The sequence below is a fragment of the Rhea pennata genome, chromosome 7 (genome assembly GCF_028389875.1).
Source record: "Rhea pennata isolate bPtePen1 chromosome 7, bPtePen1.pri, whole genome shotgun sequence".
NCBI classification, from domain to species: Eukaryota; Metazoa; Chordata; class Aves; order Rheiformes; family Rheidae; genus Rhea; species Rhea pennata.
This window is the reverse complement of record NC_084669.1, coordinates 32,231,298-32,258,394: the sequence shown is the minus strand read 5'-3', so window position 1 is coordinate 32,258,394 and position 27,097 is coordinate 32,231,298. Positions and strand designations below refer to the sequence as shown.

The following is a 27,097-nucleotide window of genomic DNA, read 5'->3' as shown; positions in this document are numbered from 1 at the left end:
CTTTATACCAGACTGAGTAGTTTTTTGGATGGAATATGTATTCTGTTAGTACTAACTCCTTATTGCATTTTTCTTGTACAATTAGCATACCTATGCAACATGACGTTTTTCTAGTAATTTTAGAAACAGCTCAATATGAACCACAATCTAAAAGACAAAAGGCAACAGAGCGTAGTGTTGATAACTGAATATTTCACATTTTTTGGCCAAAAAAGCTAGGTTCTCACCAACACCTTGGGAGCAGTCCAATCTCTGCTGGCTGATAAAACATGTGAAAGGATTGTAGGTGTTCACTTGCTGCTGTTCCAGACCAAAGCTGCCTTAACAGCAGGAAACATGTTCAGGTGTTATTTCCCAGCTCATTAAAAGCACAGGTGTTGTTTCTGATCAAAGCAGAAAGATGCCTTTGGTAATGTATTTAAAGAAATACAGAAGCATCACCTTTCTTGATTATAAAAGGATTCTAAAGAAGAAAAACAATTTGAAGGAATAATACATAATGAGGAGTTCAGTGTAGTAAAGGAGAAGGGAAGAAAAACATCCTGCAGCTTTAAACTTGCTGAGAAAATTTAAACATTTTTTTGAACACTCCTGCTCCATTTCATGTCGCTGTATCAAAGGTGAAGAGACATTAAGTTTCCATAAATATTTAAGTTTAAAAAAAAAAGTCATTTGAGGTAAGTATATGCAACAAGTCTGGCTTAGGTTGTATGGATGCTCATGTATTAGTAATGGTACATTGTGTTGTGAAAATAATGTCTGGTCATTTGGATTTAGCAGAAGTGTGTTAGAGAGAAAGCAGTGAATTTGGTTTTCCCCTGAAGGATTCAGTCAGATAAAACATGTTAATAAAATTCATCAACTATACCTTGCTGTTGGGTCTTGTCCCTTTTTGTCAGATAAGTGTGCCGATGACTGCGAAAATTTGTGAGTGTGCCAGATTGTATTACTTGCCCTTATTAGACTGCGTGGAGTTACTCTCTTGTAACAATATACAAGAGAAGAAAGCTTGTACATCTCTTCTTGATAAGGATTTAAGACAGAAGTCTCTGCTGCTGATATTGCATTAGCTTAAAAAATGTTAAGATATAGTTCCACCCAATTTGCTAGCAAATAATCTTCCCTGTGCTTTATCTTGCTATACTAAAGACAGTGGTTCAGAAGAAGTGCTCTAAGTCAGTCTTTAAAACCCTCTATTGTTTGCTGAGGTCTTGGGAGAGAGATGGTGTGAAAGGTACGGACCAGCTCTGTAGCGCCATCCTTGCAGCGGTAACCAGTGTGGAGAGGGGGAGATACTGGTGAGTGCTGGTTTTGAAGAGGCTGATGAGGCATAGCTGGCATAGCTGAGCAGGCAGCAGGGTCACTCGTCAGTGTGTTGATCTGGGCAGGATACTTCGGTAGGAAGGCCGGAAGGCCACCTTTGCTGGCCAGTAACTCATCGATAACTCATCCAGGTCAGGTATCTTGTGTCTCTGAAGCTTTGTACTGCTTAACTCACCTTCTTGTTTATGGCAAGATACGTATTCCATGCCCATTACTGCTTAGGGGCTTAGCTGACTGAAAGGACTGACAAAATATGCTGCAATGGATACTGTTCTTAAGTTTGTAGCCAGAAGTGTAAATCTGCATACATTTCTTTACTTATAATCTAATATTTCTTTTATTGTGTCCTACTTGAATGTTTTTAATAATATTTTTGCGATATGTGAGTGCATATTCATAAAGGGAAGGAGGAATGTTAGCTTGATCTGTGCAGTTTTATTTACTTTTTGTTTCATCACTCAGCCTCACTTATTGAGAGTGCTAGGAGTAGATGGGTTTTGAATTAACTGTGGTTCAGCATTATAAAAAAATATATTCATTGTGACTGACTTGTTTATCACTTTGTGGCTATCTTTATATGCATTTAAAGGAGTTGAAGCACTAAGACTCTTGAGAAACTAAGGTTTAAATCTGGATAATACAGATTCCGCCCTACTCCCAGCCTCCTCCTTGAGTGAAGTTAAGAACTTTTGATCACTATAACAAGAGAGACTCAATTAAGGTCATTTAACATCTCTTCACAAAGCTGTTTTTAAACTGAGAAAAATCATTTTCTTTTAAAAGTGTCTTAATTGGGAGGCATGCAGAATATTAATGAACTGAAAAAGTCTTTGGAGCATTGCTTGGGCAGAAAAACATGTTTTGATTCAGCTTTGTTTCATATAGGATTGATTTGATTATTAGTGTTTTTACAAATGGTGTCAAAGATTGATTTTTCTCATTGGAACAGAGGAAATTGCAGACAGTATTGGTTATGTATACAATGGAAATGCACCAAAGTTTTGAAATAAACTTCTCTATGATAGTAGAATTATCATGAAAGCAGCTTTCTCTCACATTTTCTTTCTTGTAGGATATCTTGAATAATCTTGATTCATGTGATCTTGATGATGATGATCTCATGCTTGATGTGGACCTTCCTGAGGACCCACCTCATGACAATGGTTAGTAAATCAGCCAAACAATCTTATGTTGGGAAACTGTGTTACAGGATTAAGATGTCTTTGAATTTCACTTTTTGACTTCAACTTTAATAGTAGATGCACTCTTCCTCCTCCCAAGGAAAAATTGTTCTATGTTTAGGGTAACAGCTCTTTTTCTGAAATATGGGAAATTTAAAATTTCTGTGTTCCCCAACTGTGACTCTTAAATTTGAAGAATTCTTAAGTAAAGTTCAAAATTTTATATTTTTTTATAAAAATGTTACCTTATTGCAGGCTGATATTTATTCATAAGGTAATTCAGTAGACTCGATTTCTTCAAGTTAGCCCTTCAGTTACATGCTTCATCTATAATTGAAAAATTTCATTTGGGGAAGGGGGGAGGGACTTCAGCTATAGTGAATCATAATTCTTTTTGAGAGAATTCTTGTTTTTCTTCTATAAAATGACAATCATTTCCTAACTTCTTTTATATTATTCAAGGTAACAAAAGCCTTAATTTCTTAAGATGCTTTTTTTCAGGATGTCTTCTGTATATCATTGCTGTCAGTGAGAATGCTGGCATATTTTACATAGGGAGGACTTTACATAGGCAAGACGGTAGCACACAGATGCCAATAAAATGATAGAAATACAGACTAGATTAAGCTAGATAAGGTAATTTACTGCCATGTTTTTTTTTCAAATTCTAGCCTGAAAAAGTTGCAAGGGCATTTGTTTTTCATTGTTTTTGACCTACTCGTAAGCGTTGTCAGTGACTCATGAGTATGGGTATATTAGCTTTCCTTCCCAGTTCGATTTTAGCTATAATGGTTACTGTAGTCTTCAAATAAATAGAAACATCAGATACACACTATCAAGGTGCCTTACATTGTAGAAATAGGCTCTGAGTGGAAAAAGAGGCTTTCTTTGTTCTGTGTGTTCCTTAGCTACTCGGTGATGTTTGAGGATATTCGGCCTCTTTGAGTTCTTTGGGTGAAGACTTCTATGCGTATGTTTGCTATGAAGCCAAATTAACAATAAATACGTAGTCTACCATCCACAAAATGGTGGCAAATCATATTTTTAAAAGTGCATAAATAGGAAGTGCAGTACTTAGACTTTTAAATCTCAGAATAAACTTTACCAAGTACTTGTATAAAAGGCACATTTTTATGACAGTTGCTGCTATGCCAATGTCATCTTCTAAGCCTAGATAGATATGTACAGATTACTTATTTTGCTGGAATGGATAACATGCCATACATAGATGACTGCTCATAATATAAGTGAATATGCACCTAAGTATTTTTCCAGTAATAATAATTGTTGTCCTTTTTGAAAAATCAAGAAACAATTTAAAAGGGTTGGTCAAGTTCTTGCTACAAGTCTTGTTTATGAAACATACAGTGCATATGCAGTAGTAATTCTATTTCAACTTATTAATTTAAAAGTATTAAAAATACAAAAGATTAATATACTTGTATATTAACCTTTTATATATTAACCTTTTGCAAAGATTACAATGGTTATATTTTAATATCTGTAATCTAGATAAAAGTGAAATACTTTTCTGCTTCATTGCTTCAATAGAGCAAACTTAGTTTTTGCAGGGTACAGATTTAAGTTTCAGTAGTGTTTATGCAGCTGGAATGTCTTGTGTCTATGACAACCAGTGCTGTTTAAGCTGGTGGTTCAGGAGGAGAGACTTACTATTTGGGATCAATGTTAGCTGATTGTTATTATCTTTGGCATTTTTAAAGAGTTGATTTTCCTTGTAGAATTAATTTGGCATAATTGGTATTGTTTCTTGCTTTTTTTTGAGAACGCTGATTTTTTTTCACAAAATGGGACTGAACTGAAGAATCAAAAAGCTCTCATGCTTTTCCTTAAATGAGTGACCACTGCAAACCCCAAAATCCATTGTTTTGTTGATGTTATGTTTTTTTTTATTCCAAGTGTCTCGGCTTCATTTGTGAAAGCTGAAAAACATAATAACAAAATTATTTGTAAGTTTACTGAGGGTTTATTTTGAATTAAAATCATGCATTATGAGCTATAGGAGGATGTTTCTAAAGGAAAATAAACCTTTGGTAACTTCAAGCGACCAAGTAGTTCTCTTATCTAATTTTATGGTTGTAAACTAGTTGATAAAATTGAGTTCTAGGCATGAGTATTTCTATAATAATATTGAACAGCACTTTTTGCCAACAGTTTGCTCAAAATTACATGTGATTTAATAGACGTCAACCTTAAAAGACTTCCCAGGTCTACAGAAACTTTCCTTCTTTCGTTCTGGAGTCTGGGGTGCTGCTTGGACACTATTTATAGAAACATTTCTAGTTCAACAAGTATGTATGCAGCGAGCGAGGATGGCAGTTTTATATCCCAGGGTAGAACTGGGCTCACTTCCCAACACCACGCGGGCTGGGAACTGAGCAGGAAGGAAGGCCTGTTTATGAGCGTCTTATGCGCAGCTATGCCCGAGTAGGCGGCCACAGAAAACAACGTTCTCTTGTGCAGAGCTGTTCTCCTGGCAAAGCGCGGACGATGTGAGGAACAGCTCTCTGGGTAAGTGACGGCGGAAGTGCAGTGGCAGAGTCGCGGTTCCAAACTTTGTGTTTTGCTGTGTCTAAGGGCATGGAGAGCAGTTTTGGCTTTGCTTCTCGTGGTTTACAAGCAGTTGCCAAATATAGATTCCACAAACTAAAATGAACAAAAGCTGTTTTCCTTCTAACAAGTCAGCGGTTTAAAGAGATTTTGTTTGTTTTAAATCGCGCCTACAGTCCAGGTAAATGAAGATTAAATTTCTCTAAAATTTAAACACAGGTCAGATGATTGGGATGATTTATATATTTTTTTATGTACAAAAATATATATAAAAAGTATTGAAACTGTTTTCGTGTTCTCTCTCTCTCTCTCTCTTTCTCTCTCTCTCTCTCTCTCTTCCCCCCCCTTCTCTTTTTGAATAAAGTGCTGGCCTTTTTCTCAAATGTCGTCCCTCAGTGTGTGTGTACTGTTCTAACTCTTCAAAGGCCTGAAGATACTGTCAGTAACGGAGACAGGAAGAAGTTACTTTTTTTTCCTGCCTCATTCTCCATAGCCTTATGTTGTCCAAGTGATTTTTATAGCAAGACCTGTTTATATGCTAGTAAAAAAGTGAGATTGTTACAGAAGTTTATCTGACAGTTCTAAAATGCTTATTTTTTTTGTCAGTTGAAATAAAAAGAAACCAGATTTTCATTGCACCTGTTACCAGCACATAGTAACTATTTAATTTACATGATACTGGAAATGAATTTGAGAATCTTTTTTTTTTTTTTCTTTTTCTATCTTTGTGCTCCATGTAGAGGAATGTGAAAATATGAGCCGTTATGACAGGCAAGACAGAAATGCTAGGCAACATCCGGAAGGATTCTGGAAAAGAGCACCACAGCAGCGATGGAATACACAGGATCACTATCATCTCGGCAATACTGATCAGTATATCCATGGTAAAAATGATTTGAGCAGGTAAGAACCTGTTGTCCTGTTAAAATAACTTCTTTTCTCCAAGAAGTTAAAAAATCAAAATACTGTGTTAAGAAATTTCTTTTATAGTGAAGGGCCTCAGGCAATACTGAATACATGACATTTTCAGAATAGTTGTATATTTATAAATAGCATACCTGACTAGGAGAATTGCTGAGATGTGTAACAGTTTTGAAAAATAATAATAATTAAAAAAAGCCCTCATGATTTCTGTAGGGGGGTTTTAATTGAAATATGTGTTTTGCCTCTTGCTGGAAGTAACTTAAAAATGTGGTGGTTTGCTACCTTTGTTTATATGTTGCTATAAATTGGTTGCTTAAACTACTATTGGTTGGTTAACCAACTACTATAAGTTGGTTAAACTACTGTATGTGTTCCAAGCATAAATATTACACTGTCTAATTACTTGTATGTTGTAGGTTCAGATAGTTTTTTACTTAATAATTTGTTTTTAAATTAAATACAATGCTATAGTTCTTAGGCTAGCTTAAGTGATAGAGTTTATAAAAAAAATCCAGATGAGCAAACTTGTTTTTAGGGTATTGTAGTTGTTATTCTATGAGAGATTCATGCAAGTGGGAAGAAAGGCCCAACCATTTACTGAAATGGTATTGACATTTCCTGATTTTCTGTTCCCCCCATCCCCCCGACTGTGCATCACAATATATGAGTATAGCACATGTCACATAAAACTTCTAGTGTACTCTAGCTTTACTTTGTCATCTCTGTATGTTCTTCCAGGGGATCAAACTACCTGGAGTCTCCTATTAGTCACTTTGAAAGTTATGGAGCACCAAATTTTTACCAAGCTCCTAAACAGCTGGTGGGCTTAGCAGAGAATACTGTGATGCTTGATGAAATGACACTTCGGCACATGGTCCAAGACTGCACAGCCGTAAAAACTCAGTTATTGAAACTGAAAAGATTACTGCACCAGGTGAGCCATTATAAATGGAAGAAAAGCAGGAAAGTATATGAGAGAGCACATGTAAATAGCCTGGTCTTCTGTTTGGCCTTACTTTGCTGTTGTTGTTTTCTTTATACATTGATTTACAATGTTTAAGAAAGTATATTTTTCATTGCTCTTTAAAATAATACTTTTTATCTTTTAAGCACTTTACTGACTCCAAAAATATTAAGTATTATTCTGCTTCTCTAAAGCAAGAAAGGTAATTTTCAGAGAAAAACATGATCAGTGGATGTCTGTGAGACAGGCTTTTAATTAATGAGATTCTAAAAAAATGAGAGTAAACTTTTTTTTCTCACACTGAATAAACTTTCATTTGTCAATGTTGGTTATAACTTTTTCTTAAAGCTTTACTTCCCTCATTCTTCTCACCTTTTCTGTGTGTTTCCGCAAGGAGATTAGCAAATTCTGCTGGGTCGGTCTCTTTCCGGAAGTGCTAAAGTTCAGCCTTTTTAGTGTAAGAAAGCAGTGCATTGTCATAAACTTTTAAGGAGTTTTTAACATTTGACCTCAAAATTTGACAAGTTGTAGGACTTGATAAACCACAGGATGATTCTGCAAAATACAGAATTTCAGCTACGATAATTCCTTTCCTTCCTTAAAAAAAATAAACAAAACTATATGAGACTTTTCTTTGGAGATATATACAGGTCAGTTTTGAAAAATGTCAGTGTGATATTGTTTAGTGTTACGTTTAATGCTGTTCTTTTCTAGCAGCATAACACAGGGAAAGTAAGTTCCTGTCATGAAAGAAAGATGCTAAAACAAAAAAATAACAAAACAAGAAAAAGCAGATCAACCATGTAACTAATTCAAGGATGTACTTGTAAAAAATGTAAGCGTTTGCTAAATTGTTGCAAAGTTCCTGTGGTAACTGAGAATACTGCAGATTGTATTTCTGCTTGGGGGGACATTGTAGAAAAAGTAAGATAGTGCCAGAGAGGGAAGATGTGCTCTTAGAGCCTGATGTCTGTCTAGTGAACTAAGTAAGCTACGTAAACTCTGCCTTCCAATAGCCTCAGGCATGTGATTGGTACATGAGATAACAGGGAACTTTTAAGCTAGAGTTCTTAATGGCTTTAGCACAGGGACAGTTAAACAAAACAGTAAAACAGTAATCTGCATACTTGTAGTTCACTGTATAAAGTTGTACTTGTTATTGCCAAATAGTCTGTGGTCCTGCAGTAGACTTCATTTTAAATCTTGACCAAGGTTATAATAGCCAGACTTTTCTAAAAAGTGACTCCAGAAAAACTCTGCCTCAAGTAGCTCGGATGAGGATTAAAAAAAAAAAAAAAAAAAAAAAAAAATCTGCAGATGAGACAAACTTCTTATGTACAATCTTCAGAATTTACTGCTTCTATTTAGTGACAAAAGCTTGATTTTCCTCTGTTCTACAAGTGTTGTTCTTTCCTTCGAACTTTGTCAAGCATAGTTCTCTGTATTTTCCTGATTTAATGCCCCCTCTTTTAACTTACTACTTCCAAATCTCAGCACTGGAGTTCTGATTGTTTATTCTAGTCTCCTGTGTGTTATCCAGCCTTTTAATCGGGATATACATAGTAATATAAGACTAAACCTGCTACAAATGTTAAAAATATAAATGTATAAAAATATATATATATATGTCTCCTTGCTACCTTTGTTTACTAAACAATTTGAGTGAAAACTGTGCAAAATTTTTTCATTTATTTTTAATTATTGATCTTTTTCCTGAAAATACTGAGTTTTTTACTAACAGGAATAAGTAAAAATATTGCAATTCTTGTTTTTTTCTACAATTTTGAAAACAGATACATCTGTTTCCAGTCTGAATACTGAAATGGTACTTGATTCAGTATCTAGGTTATATGACAGACCTTTTCTTACAAGATGTAAAAAAGCAAGATACAAAATCAGAGCTCCTTTCAAACACTAGCTTTAGCAAAAGAAGCAAAAGGTCTTGTATTTGCTTCCCCTAGATTATGTATTTTAAATATTTCATACATTTTCCAATGATGATTTTTACCAGTGTTATTTAATTCGGATGGAAATACGGGTGTAGAGTCAAGAGAGAAGTCTCACAGGAACAATTAGTTTTATTAGGAAATAAGCAATAATTGTACTTCAGAATTGTATAGGATCATCTAATCAACTGTGGTGTGACCTACTGCAGAGCATAGCACGTCGCGAACATGTACCTAGGGGCTCTTAGGGAGCCTTGATGTGCTGTGCTGGATTCATTGCTGTGACTGTAGCTTGTGGGACTGTATTTAAGTTATCATGCATTTTACGAGCAGCACAACTGCCACTGCATGAGCTTGCTGTTCTTTTCTCAGTCCTGCTTGAAAAAAAAAGTAGCTACCTGGGTAGTCTCGCCTTCCCTGAACTCCCAGGAGAACGCTGCCAGCTGTGCAGGTGCCGTCCACTTCTCACGTTCCGCTCACGCTTGGTGTCTTAAAACAAATGTTGAAGCTGAGAATAGGAATCTCTCTCCTGCAGAGTTTTTGGAGTTTTCACTGTGGTAAGTTTAAACTCCTCTGATTTTGTGGTAGTGTTGTATCAGACCAGAGGTAGTGAATAACAAACATTCTTACAGTAAAGGCAGCCGTAATTATTTACAGAGAGATGTTGAACTACAGGTGCATGTTCTCACTGAAAACTTAACGGAAACACTAACTTTCTGCAGTAAGGAAATGCCTTGAAAGTCTTTAGTAATAACTGGCATCTAAATGTCAATGCCTGTTAAATATTGATGAAGGTATTTCATTTGTATGCTCAAACAGTTTTTAAAAAAATTTTTGATCGTATTTTGATCGTAAATGCTCGCTCCTTCCTTCCTCCTTAATTGACTCCTTTAGCTTACAGCCCTAGGTTGAGACTGCAGTGCTAATGTATTAGAACATCCTTAGTTAAGCAAAGATTGTGGTGTTTCTGTCACCCTGGAGCCATTGCTCTAGGCATCTTGATGTAGCCCATCCTCTTCTCTCAAGATTGGTAGCAGTGGTTGTCGCTCTGTCTTAATTCAAATAAGCACTTAGTGATATTCTAACAAGAACTAAAGCGTGAAGGAGTTAACAGAATTCTAAGATCCTTGAAGCCTTTTTTTTGTGGGGAGGAAAGGTTTATATATATATATATATATATATATATATATATATATATAAACTTATGAAAGCTAATTTGAAAAGAAATGGGCAAGAAATTCTGTTTTTCAAGCTCAGGTCATTCATTGTAATGTACCAGGTATGACGCACTCAAATCTCCGAAGAGATAAATGCAAAAATGAAGTCTGTAGCCCAAAATTGGCAACTCTACCTATATATTTTTGCTGAGATGTTAGACTCTTAAGTGACTTGAGTACTTTTTAAATAGGTCACTTGTTAGTGTGAAATAGGTGTTCATTGTGTTTTCTTTCATTTTGTATCCGATGAGATCTTTCAGAAATATTTACCTTTGATATAGGAGACCTGAAGATAAGGAAGGTGCAGATTGAATTAATAAAGTAATATGAAATTTTCTTTCTCATGAATTGTATAAATTGCAACTGCAGTTGTTGCTTTTATTGGCCAGGAAATAGTTTCCCTCATTGCCTTTACAATGCTGGATTTGACAAAAGCAAATGTGAGTCAGCAACTAAATGTTTGAGTCTTTCTGAACAAACATTTTTTTAAAAGTTCTTTTTTTCTTTCTTTTTTCTTTTTTTTTCTTCTTTTTTGCTTGTTTGATCCTGGAAGCTGTACTTTCCTAGGAATTTTATGACTTCTGAACTTCATTTGCATAGTTGTGACTTAATGATTTTTCCAAGATTTCAATTTTAATATTTTAATCATTATTTTAAAAATCAGTAACTTGTAATACTACAGTTAAAAAGCACTCAAAACTTTCTATAAAAACTCTTATTTTGTAACTTAAAGTCTCACAGAGTAAAAGCTTGTCACTGATAAAATGATATATAGTAACTCGCCTAATATTGTGTACAGACTCCTACATAACCGCTTAAAATTATGTTTTTATGGGGTCTAGATTTTAAGGGCTCTTCAATAGATTTTATTTTTCCTTGAGACGGAAACCAATAGTTCCTGATAATTTTACTGCACTTTGGCCATTGTTCTCTGAAATAAATTCCTAGCTGAAACATGCCTCTATCACAGAAACCTTGTTATCACTTTCTTGGTACAACCCAAAATGTAGAGAAATTGGGGAACTGCATGAAAAGCTGGAACCAGTTGATATTTGCCTTTGGATTGTATGTATTTTGAAACTGTAAGGCATTCTCAGGAAGACATATATATGGAAAAAAGTATGAAACACTGCTAGTATCTGCTAGTTAATGCTGTAGGCTTGTGCTGTATATTGGGAACTCAGGCTGAGCGCAAACGGTTTTTCTAACCGTTTAGAAAAGGCAAATGCATACAACTCACTTGCTGTTGGTAACATACATATTTCCCACAGATTTAACCTCCTATTGCTAATGTAAGTGAACACAAACAGTTACTTCTAGTCATTAGGAATGACAACAAATAGAAATGTAGATTTTTTTTCTTTTTTGAGAATACTTTACTATATTTACAGAAAACTTGCACCTAAGTGTGTTTCCGGGTATAGTATTTGTGCTCTGTAGCAGATTTTCCAGTCTGCAGGTAAATTTTGAAAGAATCTATTTAAATACTTACTTGTTAACTCTTCTCTGAAATCAGTGCTGTCTACTTGAGTAGACAAGAAGTAATAAAGATAGCACTGGTTTTATAAGACATTAGTTAACAGTGGCAATATGCAATATGCTTGAAATTAGTACTGTATGGAATAACAAGTACAGCTTGGTGTTTAGACTAGTTAGACTGCAGCATGAAAGGTAGTGCTGCTGATTTCCTTTTTGTTACTCCTTTGAGGGGTCATGAGAGAAGCACGAGCCGAACAGTCAGAACGTTCGGCGTGTTCACAGCCGGGACCGCATTAAAAACAGACAGAAAATAGATTTAGGGAGCTGAGGCATGGGAAATTAGTGTGAGAAGACAAATTCCGAAGTCTTGAGTACCTTTTAAAATGCTTAGATGTTTAGTTATGCTATGATGGGATTAAGTGATATGCTACAACTAAAACGTAATGGAAAGATGATCAATAAGCTGAGTAACAACCGAAGGTTAGACTGAGAGGAGTTCAAAACCGGCCTGGATTCAGCTAGTGTGAAGAATAAACTGAAACTTGGAGAGGAGCTACCTAAAGAGAAGAACAAACGAGAAATGAAGCGTATCAGAAGCCTGTGAGGATCAGTGGCGTGCTGGGAAGCGAGAGCGCAGAGAAGGTAATTAGGGAGGCGCGTGTGTAGTGTGGTGAGCTGTGCGTGCGTTTACCGAGTCGCCCGCGTGCGAAGGAGCTGCTTCGCTGTTGCGCTGCAGACGCACAAGGAGTGTGCGCGGGGGAGACTGCAGTTAATTCAGCCCGTGGCCTTAGGCTCACAAGTTCTAAATTTTATAGATACATTTTAATGAATTTGTGAAGATTCCATGCTAAGTGATTAGAAGATGTGTGTCTGGAAATAAGTGCTGATGCAACGTTGGGAATCAGAAGATATTTCATTTCATCTGGATATGAAATTTGTTGAAGAGATTTGAAAATATAATGTGCTCTGTGTGTGAATATGAAGGGTAAGAGTTCACAGGCTCAGCTATGTGAATCGTCCTAGTAATCTGTCAGAACTGCATCAACAAAACTAAGAGATGAAACGAAACGAGTTGTGTGCGCTTACTTTCCGTCAGAGACAGTATCAGGTTTGTGTTTCCGAATGTGTGTGCTGCCCCGTCCCCTGCCCGCGTGGAGTCACCTGCCGCTTGGGACAGGGCGCCGTGGTTCGCAGGCCGCGGCTAGGTGCTCGCCCGGGCCGGGCGAGTGCTCGAGGACGACGGGCGGATCCTGCTCGGGGCGGGCGGTCGTGCGCTACGGTAGCTGAACGCCGCCTTGGTCAGCAAGCCCCTGTCGGTTCAGGAACCAGGGGTGAATTCTGGAATTGAAATGCGGACTGGGGCTGGCAATGATTTGGGCAATCAGGGGGCCCTTGGGGGAAGGGAGAGCCTAGGGCGTTTTCACTGGAGCTTCGTTGGTTTGGGTAAAACTGAGATTTTTATTCTGATTTTGCTGAAACTGTTTTTGAAAGAAATAGAAACAAGGGAGCTCACCAAAAATGGGATCAAATCAAAATGACATATTTTCAGTTTATAATTGATGGAAACTACATGTGATGCTCCTACATCGAAATTTTTAAAAGAAACTATAGTCAAATGGATAGCAAGGTGTCAGGCGGTAAGCAGCTCAGTAGATCCCTGTACTTGATAAACAGTTTTCTTTTTGCATCTTTACAAAACTCTGAATTAGCAAATGGAATTATTTAAATGAGTCATTTGTGATGTAGAAAACTTATGTTGACTGTATCTCTTTTTTTTTTTTTTTTTTTTTTTTTAGAAATCAAGGGCTAGACCTTGATATTTTTCAGCTCTGTGAGCTGCAGATACTGATGTGGTATTTTGATTGGTATGTGAAAGAATTCTCAAGATAGAATTACTAATGTATTCTTTTAAAAATTTCCTGTTCTGCTCAACTTCTTAGCCTTCACAAACTAATTGCTGAAAATACATTTGCCTTTAATGCATTGTTTTTATAATAGAAAAATCTAAAATGTAGTGTAGCAGAATAATGAAAACAGCTATTGGCTGTTTTTTGACATATGCTTTTAACTTAAACAAAACAGCGGAGGGCATTAGGAAAATCAAACTGTTTCCAGAACTGTTTCCAACCGCTTTTCTATTTGCAGATTCCAGAGAGTTTTTCAGTGAAGGAATTAACCACAGATTTAAAACCACTAGCTTGTAAGTAATATTACCCAAAGAAGAGAAGGGGAACAGGGGCAAAGAGAAGCATAGGCCGTGAGGAAAACCACACCATTTATATGAAGTGAGAAGGTGCATGTTTATATTGTTGAAATATGCTCCAGGGTCTGTTACGATGTGTTTTGTTGGAGTGGCTTTTTTTTCTAATTGCTTCCCCCCTCCCTTTTTAAAGATCAAGGCACGTAAAATGAGAGCATATAACTGATGAAGGAATATCAGCTGGTCTGATGCTGCCAGATGTGCCGTTTTTGAGTTACTGAATCGCTCTAAGGCTAACCGCCTACAGCAGGTAAAATACTCTGCTGTTGTGTATTAATGATCAGGAGAATAGATTGGAGATTTTTTCTAACTAGGCTAATGATATTTTTTTTAACTAGGCCTTTTTTGACTAAGTACCTGTATCTGGTATGCTTCTCCGTATCTAATCTGTTAAAGAATGAAAAATCGTTTTTAGTATGCTCCTAAGAAAGTAAGTCTGTTCTTGGAGTTTGGAGAGTGAAGGGAGCATGAGAATTTGTGTGTCATTCATACTAAAGATTTCACACTTGTAAAATACTGGCATGAGAACATGCTAAGAGCTATTCAAAGCTACATTTTTCTATTTTGTGTCTGCGTTTGCATGAATTGTAGTGTAACAGCAACAGCCATGCTGGAGGCTTATTCCCACAATCCTTAGCCTGACTTTTTGGGATGAAGTCAAAACGGCAGATGCAGACTTGAGAATGTAATCCACCACTACGGTTAGGCTCTAACATTTTAGAGTGGATACATTAAAATCTCTCACATATATAAAATTAGTTGTCCAGAGAAGTAAGTTGCATGACAGCGTTAATACTCAGGGGAAAGAATTGCTCTAGTTTTAACTGCAAGTGCATTTAAGATTCTATCTGTAACTTTCACTGAATTCATCCTAAAACAATGAAATAAGCTGGTCTGCAGTAACTTATCTTTTAAAAAATTGAGTTTTTTTTTTTATGATGGGGATGATACTCTGCGGAGAGGCTTTGAAGAGGAACATGAAGCTGAAATATTCAGCATGAGATCAGATACCACTTTGATAGGCATGGTTGTAAAGATTTAGGCATTACTTCTGTTGCATAGGCAGTCTATGCATTTAAATAGTAAAACATTGTAGAGGTAGGTGAATTGTATCTTTTTCCTCCTTAGCTTTCCTTTAATATGCTCCCATTTGTTCTGAAAAAAAATGAGGGGAAAACTTTTTTCAGAGCAACCCTAAGTCTTTGAATATTCTGAAAGTGTTGAAAGAGGGGGTGTGTGCCATTTTCCCCTACACGCGCACACTCACCCATTTCCTTTCATGCAGCTATTAAAAAACTTAGCATGGCTTTACATCTCGCAAGGGTATTTTTATAATGGCTTTGGACTCCAGCTTTGTGTGATTTTTAGAAGCCATTTCAACATGAATCTTCAAGCGTGTGATTACTCCAGTTTGTTTCAATCAGTTTTGGGCGGTCCTTATGTAAGAGGAAGTGTATGCTGTTGACTTAAGTCCTCTAGAAGATTTCCAATAAATATAATTGAATTGAAAATCGCTTTAGAAAGCTACAGATTAAAATGGATTGTGATACTCATAGCCAAAAGGACTGTAAAATGATCAGTCACTTCAATATTATTTGATTGTTTCTGAAAATAGGATATACTAAATTAAACATTGCATGCAAATAATATATATGAATTCATACTAGGTTGAAAATTGAATCAATAATTGAAGGCTATCCCTACATAGCTAATTAAATGTGAACATCTGCAACATTAGTTCTCTGTCAGTTTAAGTACTACAGATTATTTTCATGCCTAAACTGCCAATAATATTTAAAAATAAGTACAACAGGAATGCCAGAATGTATTAGGTTTGAGTTTTCTGTTGCAATGTTTTAAAATTAGGAAATAATTAAAATATTGTTGACTGAGGATTTTTTCCTTCTAAGGCTGCTGTTTTACAAAAACATAATCTGCGAAGGAAATTAGATTAGAAGGTTTTGTTCTTATGCTTTTGCATAGAACTTATTTGATAAGCTTTTGTTTTCAGTATTCATTGCCAAATAGAAACTCTTCTGAGGTATCCTTTTTGCAGAGCATCTTTTATATTAGGCACAAATAAGACTAGTTCAGCTGTTTTGAAGGTATGTTTATGTAAAAATTAGATACCTAGCTTTTTATGTTATGGTATAATAAGTAATTATTCTGTCGGAAATGTATTCTAGTAAAATAAATGCGCTAGTGATTTTTTTCATAATGCTTCATTGCAATGTAATGATAAGCTACATAAAGTTTGTTATCGTAATGCTTTACTTAAAGGTTAAAATTATGCACTCTCTACTGGTTTCCCAAATGCTATCAAAAATAGTATGTGCATAAAACAACTTGCATTTGTTCTGCTAATTACGTTTTCAACTCTTTCTTTGTACCTGGATAGCTACTTCCTTATTCTGCTGGGTTTTTCTCCACCCACACTCCTTCCCCATCTCATTTTAACAATGTGATTAGGAAAAAGGAAAAGAGGAAAGATTCATGATCTTCCAAACTGTTACTACTTTATGTTCACAATAAGGTATTTAAGCTCCCACTGGTATGTTAGTTCTGAAAGTTTTATTTCAGTTGTACTGTGTGTATTATGTATTTTAAAACAATTCAGCAAATAATAAGGGAAGTGATGCAAATTAGCTTATCTCTTGCTTTGACAATGATTTTAGTCAGGTATAGGATAGGATTTGAGCACTTCATTTGAATTATTGGAAAAATTATGACATGGTAGCTTTCTTTGCAGTGTGATCTTAATGTATTGTTGTGTTATTTCTCCAGTTGTATGTATTTTATTGGTAGGTAAAAGATAGATATTTTAAAATATATGCAAACTGCTTTTGTTTGAAATTATAAGGTTTTTTTGTTTCGTGTTTTTTCATTCCTCTGATTACTCCTTCTCAATTGTAATAAACTTGATTGTACTTTTTTTTCTGAGTGCATGTAATTTGTTTGAGTAGTTATTTTAAATAACAGAAATATTGAAGAAATTGTTAATTGCTGCCTATCCCCTTTAGAATTTTATAAATGCTTTGGATTAAATAAGGTGCTTACTCTTTTCTTTATGATTGTACTATTGCGTAAAACATTTCAAAACACTGTATTAGAACTCATTCCTACTAGACTGTAAACTGCTTCGTCAGCCTGTCACTCGGTGCTGGCAGTCTGCCTGGAAGGGACAAGCAGCTGCTTGAGAATTGAACACAACTCTGCGACTGTGTGTTGGACTGTATGTAAGCTGAAGTATTTGCTACACCAAGGAGTCAGAAGCCTTCAGCAAAAAAGCTGAACTGAAATTTGATTCCTAGTCAAATTAATAGCTCTATTCCAAAAAAAAAAAAAAAAAAAAAAAAAAAGTCAAGATGGTTAAAAACTGGAAGAAAATAACTCTGAGATATACAAAATTACATGTAAGTGATGGAAGTTAAACTTAACTACCTTTAATATGGTTAAAACAATTTTGACTTGTATGATAGATCTTACTTTTTTTGATATGATTAGAAGGTTGCACGTATTTTGGCTGCAAGCAGTCAATGACTAAAAGTTCATAAATTTTAATTTTTTTTCTTTTTAAAAAAAAAAACATTTTTACAATCTCATTTGAGGTATTTCTCTGCAATTTAATTAATAATTTATATAAGAAATATTTCTTAAGGATTAAAAAGAATTACATACCTCAGGGACATAAAGGACAAATAGTTCTATTGATTTTTCTTAATTGACCTTTAGCACTTGAACTGCAGATTTTCTCTTGTGGTTTTGGGGAGTTGCTGGTTTAACCTTGTAGTAATTTTAAACAGGCTTGCGATATACACCTGTGTTGTTTTTCTCCAAATGCAATCTGAGGCAGTGAAGGCGCAGAGGAAGGAAAATCTCTACAGCTGCTGCCCCCAAAGTACTTCTAAAAAATTGAGGAATACACTTTTTTTTTTTCTTTTTTGAAAAGATTGCAGATGGTGGGGACAAGGGAACAAGAGAAAATCTTTTTACATCAAGAAAATGGGAGTTATGGCTTTCTAGGGCCACAAAGTAATTGTGTTACAACTGTACTGTGAGGATGTGTCGCACTGGATGGGACACATGTATCACAGTGCAGAGGTGAGGCTGCACCATGGAAATACCTTGTCAGTTGTTTGGTCTCTGACTTCACTCTGTAACCTAACTGATTTTTTAAGGTTGAGTACCACAGATTTAGTATACTGCACGCAGCTGCTGCTGCTGTTTTCTCATGATGGTGTAAATGCTTCAGGACTTATCTAGGCGGTTACATTTTGCCATCTTTGCAAGTTCTTTCTATTTCTACCTGCTGTGCTTAATTTCAGAATTCATGGCTGTCGGGGGGAGGGAGGGGAGAAGACATTTTCATAATCCCAGTTCTCATAATTGATATTTAGTTCTGATGGCTTTGGATTAATTTTGTATTAGTCAACCCAGCAGCGAATGTAGCTGCTTCAGTTAAGGATTCCTATGTGAAACATATTGTGGCTGTGTGTTTTAAAATTACTCAGACATATTTTTAGTATGGATTCTAAAGGAAAATGAGCTTTTGAAATCTCCTAGGGTAATCTTTCCTTCCTGATATAAAAATGGTTGAACAGTGGCCAGTGTTTGCCAGATTTTTGCATAGAATCAGCACTCTTCAACATAACTACAGCTAGTTCTGTTGCTTCATGAGAGAGGCTATTTGTGCCCCTCATTTAGGCAATGAACACGTGCTACAGCAAGGGAGACTCTTTCATATTAGGGAAAAAAAAAATTCGGAGAGGGAGATCAGACATCATAAGAGGTTCCCCAGAGAGGTGGTTCCTCCATTTTTGAAAGCAAGTTTGAAGAGTTGTTTCAGCAAGTAATTCAAACCTTTTTTGTTCTTTTTTTCCTCTGATAGAATGATGAAAATGTGTCACTCCAGGACATCACACTCTCGATTCCATCAAGTCCGGAACCACAAGACACTGAACCTACTTGTAAGGTATGTGGCACTGATTTACTCCTACAAAATAGAGGTATGAACCTGTTTGTAAAAGAGAAAATCAACTTCTATATAATTGAAAAGCAGTCCTTCTTGTATCTGTTTAAATACAAACCTAGCAAATATTTATATAATTTCCATTTTTTTAAATGGATTTATTTACCTTTCAAAATGCACTCTTACAAATTCATGTATGGTTTAAATAATTCAAATAACCTTTTCATGTTTGTAGCAAATGTGAGAATTTACAGCTGCAGAGTAGCTTCTTTCAAAAACTTTCTGCTTGATAACTATTAGAATGTAGTCTAATGCTAAGTTTTGAAAACAAAATGTAATCGCACCGTAATTAAATATTTACTGTGTCTTAATGCATTTATTGTTAACCTATGCTCCAGTTTAAAATATCTTTCATCTAGAGTGAGTTTCCCCTGTGATAATGCAGGTGTTGTGATTATAAGAACTTAAAGAAAACAAACTAGCAAAAACTCCATAAAATCAAAGATGCATTCATTGTTTTAGAATGAGTATTAAAGATCAACTCAGTTACAGTGGATGTTCCAAGAAGGATCTTTTTTCATAGACAGATTGGTAATGTTGTGCTTTTTGCCATGGTAAGGTTTTATAGCGTTACTTGGGCTTCTTATTGTGAAATCAATATAGAAAAGTCACTAATTCTGTACTTCTAGGAAGAGAATAATGCTAACTTAAGAGATTTAGAAATTCTCTTGAAAGACAAGAACACTTAGAATCTTACTCTTGTCTGAAGTCCCTCTGTCCAAATCCTAGTTTCAGGATTAAGAAGATTTGTCAAAGCTGCATAGATACGTCAGCATTGTTCTTTAGCAATATTGAATTCTAAATTATCAACATTCAGGCGTTTTCTCTTTAATTGTACTTCTGTATTTATGTTTGTCCTTCCATAGCCATGTCCCTCAAAATCTTAGATTTAATTTCTAGGGGAAAAAGTATTGTTTTTTTTTAATTTCATAACAAAAAGTACTAGGTATTTTGAATTTTTTTTTTAATTTGATATCAGCATATAATTTGCAAAATTACAGAATAAATCAGGCTGGGTGTTGACTTAAACCAGTAACTGAAAACAATCTTCAGGGAAATGGAAATAGTAAATGAATGTTACTAAGTAGAAGTACAGCCCTATGTATGACCTAGCTCTAATAGCACAGATGCTAAGTATATTAAAAATACATTATGATGAAAAATTATTAAAAAACACTTTCTTTATCCCTACTTACGTCTCAACTTTGTGTGGTTTATTTTAAGTCTTTCAGTTTTGGGTAGAATGTATTCAAAGCAGTCATGTTATTTGCATTTAATAAACATAGTTGTTCTTATTTGTGATATTTTTGTTTCTAATCTTTTTTCATTAATGGTTTTTCAAATAGAAGTTTTTCAATTAGCAGTTCACCTTAGTGTCAAGCTTTGGTATTTTTTGTCGGGTAAATAGGAGGATAAGTAGTACTTGATGACTAGGGTTGGTTTTCTCCATGCTACTAGTTATTTACACAACAGATGAATCATTGTATCAAAAACGCAGCTGATTTACTTACAGGTACATGCTGTGAAAGCTTAGTGGTTTGGTTCAACTCTATCTTACAGAGACTTTTAGTTAAGTTTCTTCACTCTTTAGATTGCATACATAGAGCCCATGTCAACATGTGAATAACAGGAGGAGAGCATGAAGTAAGAAGCTGGGAGGAAAGTGTGTGCTAATACTATGATCGGAGTGCTCATATGATCATATGAGAGTGATCTAATATGTCCTGTGAAGGTGTTAATTCAGATTGTGTAGCCCTCATGGAAAACTTGCTATTGCCCAATGTTCTATTGCAGACCGAAGATCTGCTAAATGAGATCAGACAGCTTAAAGATGAACTGAAGAAAAAGGATGAAACAATCAACAGATTAGAGCATCAACTCGTAAGTATAACGTTAAATATTTAAAAAAGTCCCAAGTGTACACCACAGTAACTTTTATACCTAGTTCTTTTCGAGACTTTAAGAAGGCTAGGCTTTGAATTTTGACTGACTTTCCTATACTTTCACTATAATGAAGATTGAGTTTCTGGCTCTGTTTAGACCCACTTGACTCATGTGTCTGTAACGGCTCCGTTAACAAACCAGTTCTACAGATGCTGGTGTGTCTGTAACTGGGATCATTAATTCTGTGGGCCAGTCATGATGTGAATGGTCCTATGCAAGGATATTTATGCAATACTTAAATATTTTTCATTTCCAAAAGAAACACTTTGAATATAAAATTCTAGAAGCTGTCCAAAAATAACAAAAAAGATAAGGTACTTTATGCTTGAAGTTCTATTTCAGGTTTCACCTCTCAACATTATCCTTTTTTCTTTTTTCCTTTTTTAAACCTATTGCTACTGTGGTCTCTAATGAACTCCTTTGCGTGTAGTTGTATACTTATGTGCCGTGCAACTGATCTGTGGTGTTCAACCTGTCCCCCACAAGCAGCCTGTGATCGTTTTCTAAAAGGAAAATAAAAGGTTAAGATTTGTCTCTCTGCTGTGCTGCTTAAACAGTATTCCAGATAACAGTACCTCAAAACAAACTGTCTTACCTATTAGCACTTTACAGTCAGCATTGCTTTTAGTACACTTAGTCTTGCTCTAACTGTATGTCTTCAGAGAAATCTCTCCTCTCCTGGTGGATTGTGTGTCTAATTGCTGTAGTAACTGAAATGCTTTGTTGAAGCTAAGGAACTCTGCCATGAAGATGGATAAACTTTATATTCAGTTATTTAAAGGTGTCTTGAATGTGATATTCTAGAAATTCAAGTGAACCAAAAACCCATTCCAGAAGTTAACAACATTTATTCTAAATTCTTTATAAATATACTTTTGAAAAAGAAGTGCTTGTGTAGTACTGTAAATACTAGTTTCTCTGTTTTAACAATATTGTGCTACTCTGCCTTGACTCTGCTTTGTAATAGACTTAATCAATTATTTTCTAATAAATTCTCCTTTCTCTCTCTGTTTGGGGGGATTAAGGCCACTAGATGCAACTGCCAGAAAGACAATGAAAAACTTACAGGGACATCGTGCTTGCATGCTGACAAATTTACGCAAACCTCTTGGAGGAGAAGTCCTGTGAGTAAAACTTGCCATTCCTTCTTGGGTATGACTTTGTGCATTTCATTCCCCAGTTCTGTTGTTATTGCCATCACGCCAGCTGGCCGTATTTGAGAGGTTCAGCTCTGTATCTTAGGATGCTATCTATTCTCTTATATCCTTCCTGCTCTGCACACCCTGCACACTTATTTGCAGCTCTTTTATTTAAACATTTCTGATAAACGTATGAGTTAAAGTACATAATTAAACTTTAGAAGTATGTCCTCTAAAAATAGTTACTCTGTGCACTATTTAAGTCAGTCAGCCCAAGCTGTAACTCTAGTCATACATCAAGACATTTCCTATCATGATTTTAAAGTCATTGATATATGACTTTTTAATGTTTTTTTTCCTACTTAAGTTTCATTGTTGCTGTGGTCACAGTTGTTGTGGAGAAGTGACAGTGTATTCTATCATAAATTTCTGACCAAGAAAGACCTTTTTTTTTTTTTAGCCATATATTTATTCGTATATTTGAACTGAACTCGTTCAAAAGTTTATTGGGTGAAAATCACTTTGACAGACGTCGTCTTCATTCCCGCATATAGTTGCATGGATCACATTTGCTTCCATTTTACAATTGTTATGTTCTTCATGAATCATGGTAGAATACTTAAGATAGGGGAGGAACTGCACATTTGCTGGGATATAATAATAATAATGAGTTATCTTTGAGTAATGAAAAAGGTTTTTCTTAGTCGCCAGCAAATAGTCTGCTGATGATAGTCTGGCAGGTACTGCTCTAGCTAGCAAATTCTGAGAGATTTTTCTCAAGCAATTAAAAATGAGTTAAACTTTTGGTTTTTTTACCCTACCTAAAGTCACTTGATGCTGAGGCTGGGAGGAGGAAGGAAAGAAAATCATGCAAGATGGTAATAAAGATAAACCCTCTTTGCTATCCCTCTAAAAAGTACTCTTTTGAATATTTGGTTTAGTTTTAGGATCGGAATACCACCTTGGGGTATGTTCACCAGTTTCTAGCAAACAGCTTTCTTCTGTTGAGGCTAGTTTCTAGCAAACAGCTTTCTTCTGTTGAGGCCATGCTTTCTGACCTTCTTTCATCTATTAACTACCAAAGTAAAGAATGTAAACCAAAGTGCCTTCTATTTTCCTCTCACCTTTCTGTTCCAAAAGGTACATTGAGTATATATGCCCATATGTTTATATCTTCTTCCCATTTCTTTGGAACTTTTGAGCTCTTGTATTATTTTGTTTTCCCAAGTTCTAGTTTCATACATGATGTTCATTTGATACCTCTCCTCCCCCTCAAACAGTGTTTCCAGATTAGTGGCTGTCCCGGCTTCCGTGTTCCTTTTTGTTTTGGTCTGTTTTATTTTCTCAGTAAATTCAAAAACAGACTACTAATACTGTATCGGGTACAGAGAGTCATTTAGTCCAAATATCCATCTGGTCAGGATGAAGTACATTTATTCCTACTTAGAGTTGCAACAATTGAGTTTTCTCTTCCAACTACTATTTATTTAAGGCACAAATGTGAATAGACATTTAATAGTCTTGTCTCAGAGGCACTTCCTTTGTCTTATGGAATTTAAAACAGTTTGAGGGAGAATCTGTTTTTAAAAAAAGTTTGGCCCCTATGTTCATGATTGTGTTTGTACACATATATGTATATATTGTATGGGTTTATATACGTATGTGTATGTATATATGCGTATACTTACAGGTATGCTTCGTGAATATCTCTTATTTTTATCTTTGCATGTAAAGTTTCTCAAGAAATTTTTGGAATAATAAAATAATGGACTTGAACTGAGGATTCAGGCTAGCAGAAAACGGAGTCATTGCTCCTAAACTTTGTATAAATTGTGAGTTTTTGTTAGTGTATTAAATTATGAAATTCTTAGAGAAAGTATTTTTAAAACTAAATTCTAATTGAAGTCTTGGCAACAGAAGTAGAACTCCTTTGAAGTGTGCAAGCTCTTTACTTTTTTTTAAACTTGTTAATAGTTATTCAAAGTTGATGAATACTTAACTTTCTTTTTGTCTTAAAGTGATAAGTTAACATAGTCATCATAAAGATCAGAAAATTATTTCAGTTAATATACCATAACTTTCAAGATTATTCTAAAGGTTTACAAACTGAAGCAGAACTGATATTATCTGTTAATTTCTGAAAGACAATTACCACTGAAGGAACATACTTGCAATAATTTATTTACTATTTGAAGAAATACTTGAAATATTGCAAGAAACTTGCTTAACAACTTGCTTAACTTTTCCAAATATTTCCTAGCAGGATAGACCATGACATTTCTGGAAGGATTCCTTATCTGCTACATTGAATTCATTTGCACTTAGTTTATACCTATCATTTAACTGTCATGGAAAATAAAAGCAAATAAAACATTGAAGAAAATACTGAATTTGAAATTATATTAAGGATTTAGTGTCAATGGACAAAGCTTAAAAGGAAGAAAATCATTGTCACAACTGTTGTTTTGCAGCCTTTGCTGCATTCTTTCTGTAATGCTAAAAAAACTTGAAGGTAAAGAGGTTAGATGTCAAGTCTTAAGTTTGTGCTGCCAAATTATTTGATTTCTCAAACCTAAAAGATGATGTCGTAAGGGATTCGGGCCCCTGACATCCAGTTCCTTAGAGTAATAGAATTCGTCCTAGTTCGTGAGTGCTCTCTATACAGTGAGGAGAAGTAGTTTTAATTTTAAAATGTACTCAAGTTCATTGTTGTCTCTGGAAAAGCAACAAAAAAACAGTTTGGATGGGAGCATACATATTCTTTGCTACAACTCTCCTCTGCTTCCTCACTGAGGTGTTCTTCACCTTCCAAATATTTGAATATTGTTTCAATTTGTCTTTCAAAAGCTTTTCACGTTTCATTTTTCAGTGAACCCTCATAATATTTTGACTTCCTTTGATGTTTACTGTTGTCTTTTTTTAATATCTCCCTCTCAGCCTTATAGTTTCTGTATTGATTGACTCTGCAAATATGAATTTAAATTTCCACGTTTTACAGCTTGGTCACTTTTTGCATTAGTGATTCTCTTCACGTTCATCCTGGGTCCAGTAGCTCTTTTCCGCTTGCCATTCTATCATTGTACTAAGAGAAGACCGCGGAAGCACCCACGTTTTTGGTGAGCCAAGTCCATGATGGACTAGGTTCTGTGTACCTGTTTTTTGCCATGAGGGTATATGATAAGTGTGGGTATGCTCGGAAGAGGAGAGGTCCTTAAGATTTTTCAGAGGCAATTCTTGTTGGCTGTAGAAACAGCCAACCTGTAAGATAAACAGCACTTTAAGATTTGTTGGGTTTTGACCCAAATACTTCCAGAAAGACTATTGCATGTCTGAACTGCTAGTTCATATTCTTTCTAGGTGCTAAGCCAGCAGAGAAAACTTCTGTGGAAGCATTTTATTTGCATTGATACTTGACTTAGGTCATCTAGGTTCATTTGTGATGTGGAGCTCTGAGTTTGTATGGGGTGACTGGTAATGCTAGGTGAGACAGATAAAATCATCTCTTCTTGAAAGGGCCCTGAAAGCCCTGACTGCAGCCATATGGATGTAGATATAGTTGTAGTGTAGATATATGGATATAGTTGGATCTTTCCTCCTGTATTTGTTTTTCTACAGCAGGAAGGATTTCTAAAGCAGAAGCATTTTCTGATATTGGTATGTCCTTGGAAAAAGAGCAGTGATGTTTGACCATTCTCACTGTTTATTATTATTATTTTATGTAGAATTTAGTAATGCTCTTCATGATTTTTACTTATAAGAAATCCAGCTGTTTGAGACTTGCTCACTTACATGAGCCAGCGTAACCTCTGTAGTGTAGACTGCTGCCTGAAGCATAGCTGCTTCTGCTTCACAGCTAACTGAGCTTGGGGAGCAGCTCGCTGTAGTAGCAGGCAAAACACAGAAGGAGATTTCTTGACTTTCTTCATTAGTTTTTCCAGACAGAGTAGAGTAATGATATCATGAAGATTAATTGAGAAGAATGTGTTTGCTGTGTTTCGATGCAGTGCTAATACAGATGCTTAAAAATTACTGAAATGGATCAGGAAGCCTAAATATTTGCCTACTTTTACAATAATATACTTTAATTGTTATGCAGCTCAGTTGGTTTGTGCTTGTCTGAATCTCCTCTTTCAGAAATGGAGAGGATATAAAATTTTCACTGCTCTGTCTTAATGCCGTACAAATTTGAAAGAAATATGAAAAAAGCATATTGCTAACTCTGCCACGAATAGGCCCCTACAAGACCAGAACTGTGCTTGATGATACTGGTTTTTGTTGTTTTTGGTTTTGCTCTCTGAAGAGCCAGTGATGTTTAGAGAACAGAATGCATCTTTTTTTGTATTCTACTGCCCCAGAATAATTTAGGATGATATGTGAACAAACCTGAAAAATAGATGGCCTGAAAATATAGTGTTCTTTTGTGTGGTGCTGTGGAAATTCAAAGTTTTTGTTAATGTCATATAAATCAATCTTGATTAATCTTGTTCCCAGACATATTTTTATACCTACCTCAGCTGATGCAAAAAATTGTCTTGCCATGCTGCTTGATGGAAGCTGGTCATGTTGTTCATTCATGCAGCAGTCAAACTTGTGTCAACATTAATGGCTGCTGATAGAAGACCATAAAAGTATGTTAGGTAATCGATACCTCAGTCTAGAGATAATTAGATTAAGCAACTTTTTTCTTTTTTGTTTTTTTTTTAATCTTGAGGTCTATCTCCAAGAATTGTCTTCTCTTAGTTTCTGAATATGAATAAAGAAGTCCTCTCAAACTTTTTTCTGCACTTGCTGTTCCACCTTTAAAGTGTTTGGGCTGGCAGATTCTAAGGATTGGTTAAGTGTGTATGTTATGAAGTTGCAGTGAAGAAGTTTGAAATAACGGTGGCTAAAAGTTAATTGGATGAAGACAATTGGGAGTCCAGGGAAACGTTTAAACTTAAAGGATAAATAAAAGCAGAGTATTTCCTTATAGAAAAAAAAGCCATGATACTTAACATCTTTTAAAAGGAAGCGCAGAAGTAAAATATTTCCTTTCTTGTTTTGTCTGACCCTGCCGGTGCGATGTGCGCAGATATGCCAGCAGGGCAGGCTGTACGTTATTGTTACCTTCTCTCTAGATGTCA

General features: G+C 35.4%; 1 protein-coding gene across 3 annotated transcripts in view; it reads left to right on the top strand.

Annotated features, from left to right (window-relative positions):
* CCSER2 (coiled-coil serine rich protein 2) overlaps positions 1-27,097 on the top strand; it is a 74,115-nt gene that overhangs the window by 33,683 nt on the left and 13,335 nt on the right. For all 3 annotated transcript variants that reach the window (XM_062580178.1, XM_062580177.1, XM_062580176.1), the window contains exons 5-10: positions 2,396-2,486; positions 5,813-5,975; positions 6,735-6,930; positions 18,751-18,834; positions 20,686-20,772; positions 21,861-21,959. In XM_062580178.1, coding sequence (XP_062436162.1) covers positions 2,396-2,486; positions 5,813-5,975; positions 6,735-6,930; positions 18,751-18,834; positions 20,686-20,772; positions 21,861-21,959 — 720 coding nt within the window. The remainder of the gene's footprint in view (positions 1-2,395; positions 2,487-5,812; positions 5,976-6,734; positions 6,931-18,750; positions 18,835-20,685; positions 20,773-21,860; positions 21,960-27,097) is intronic.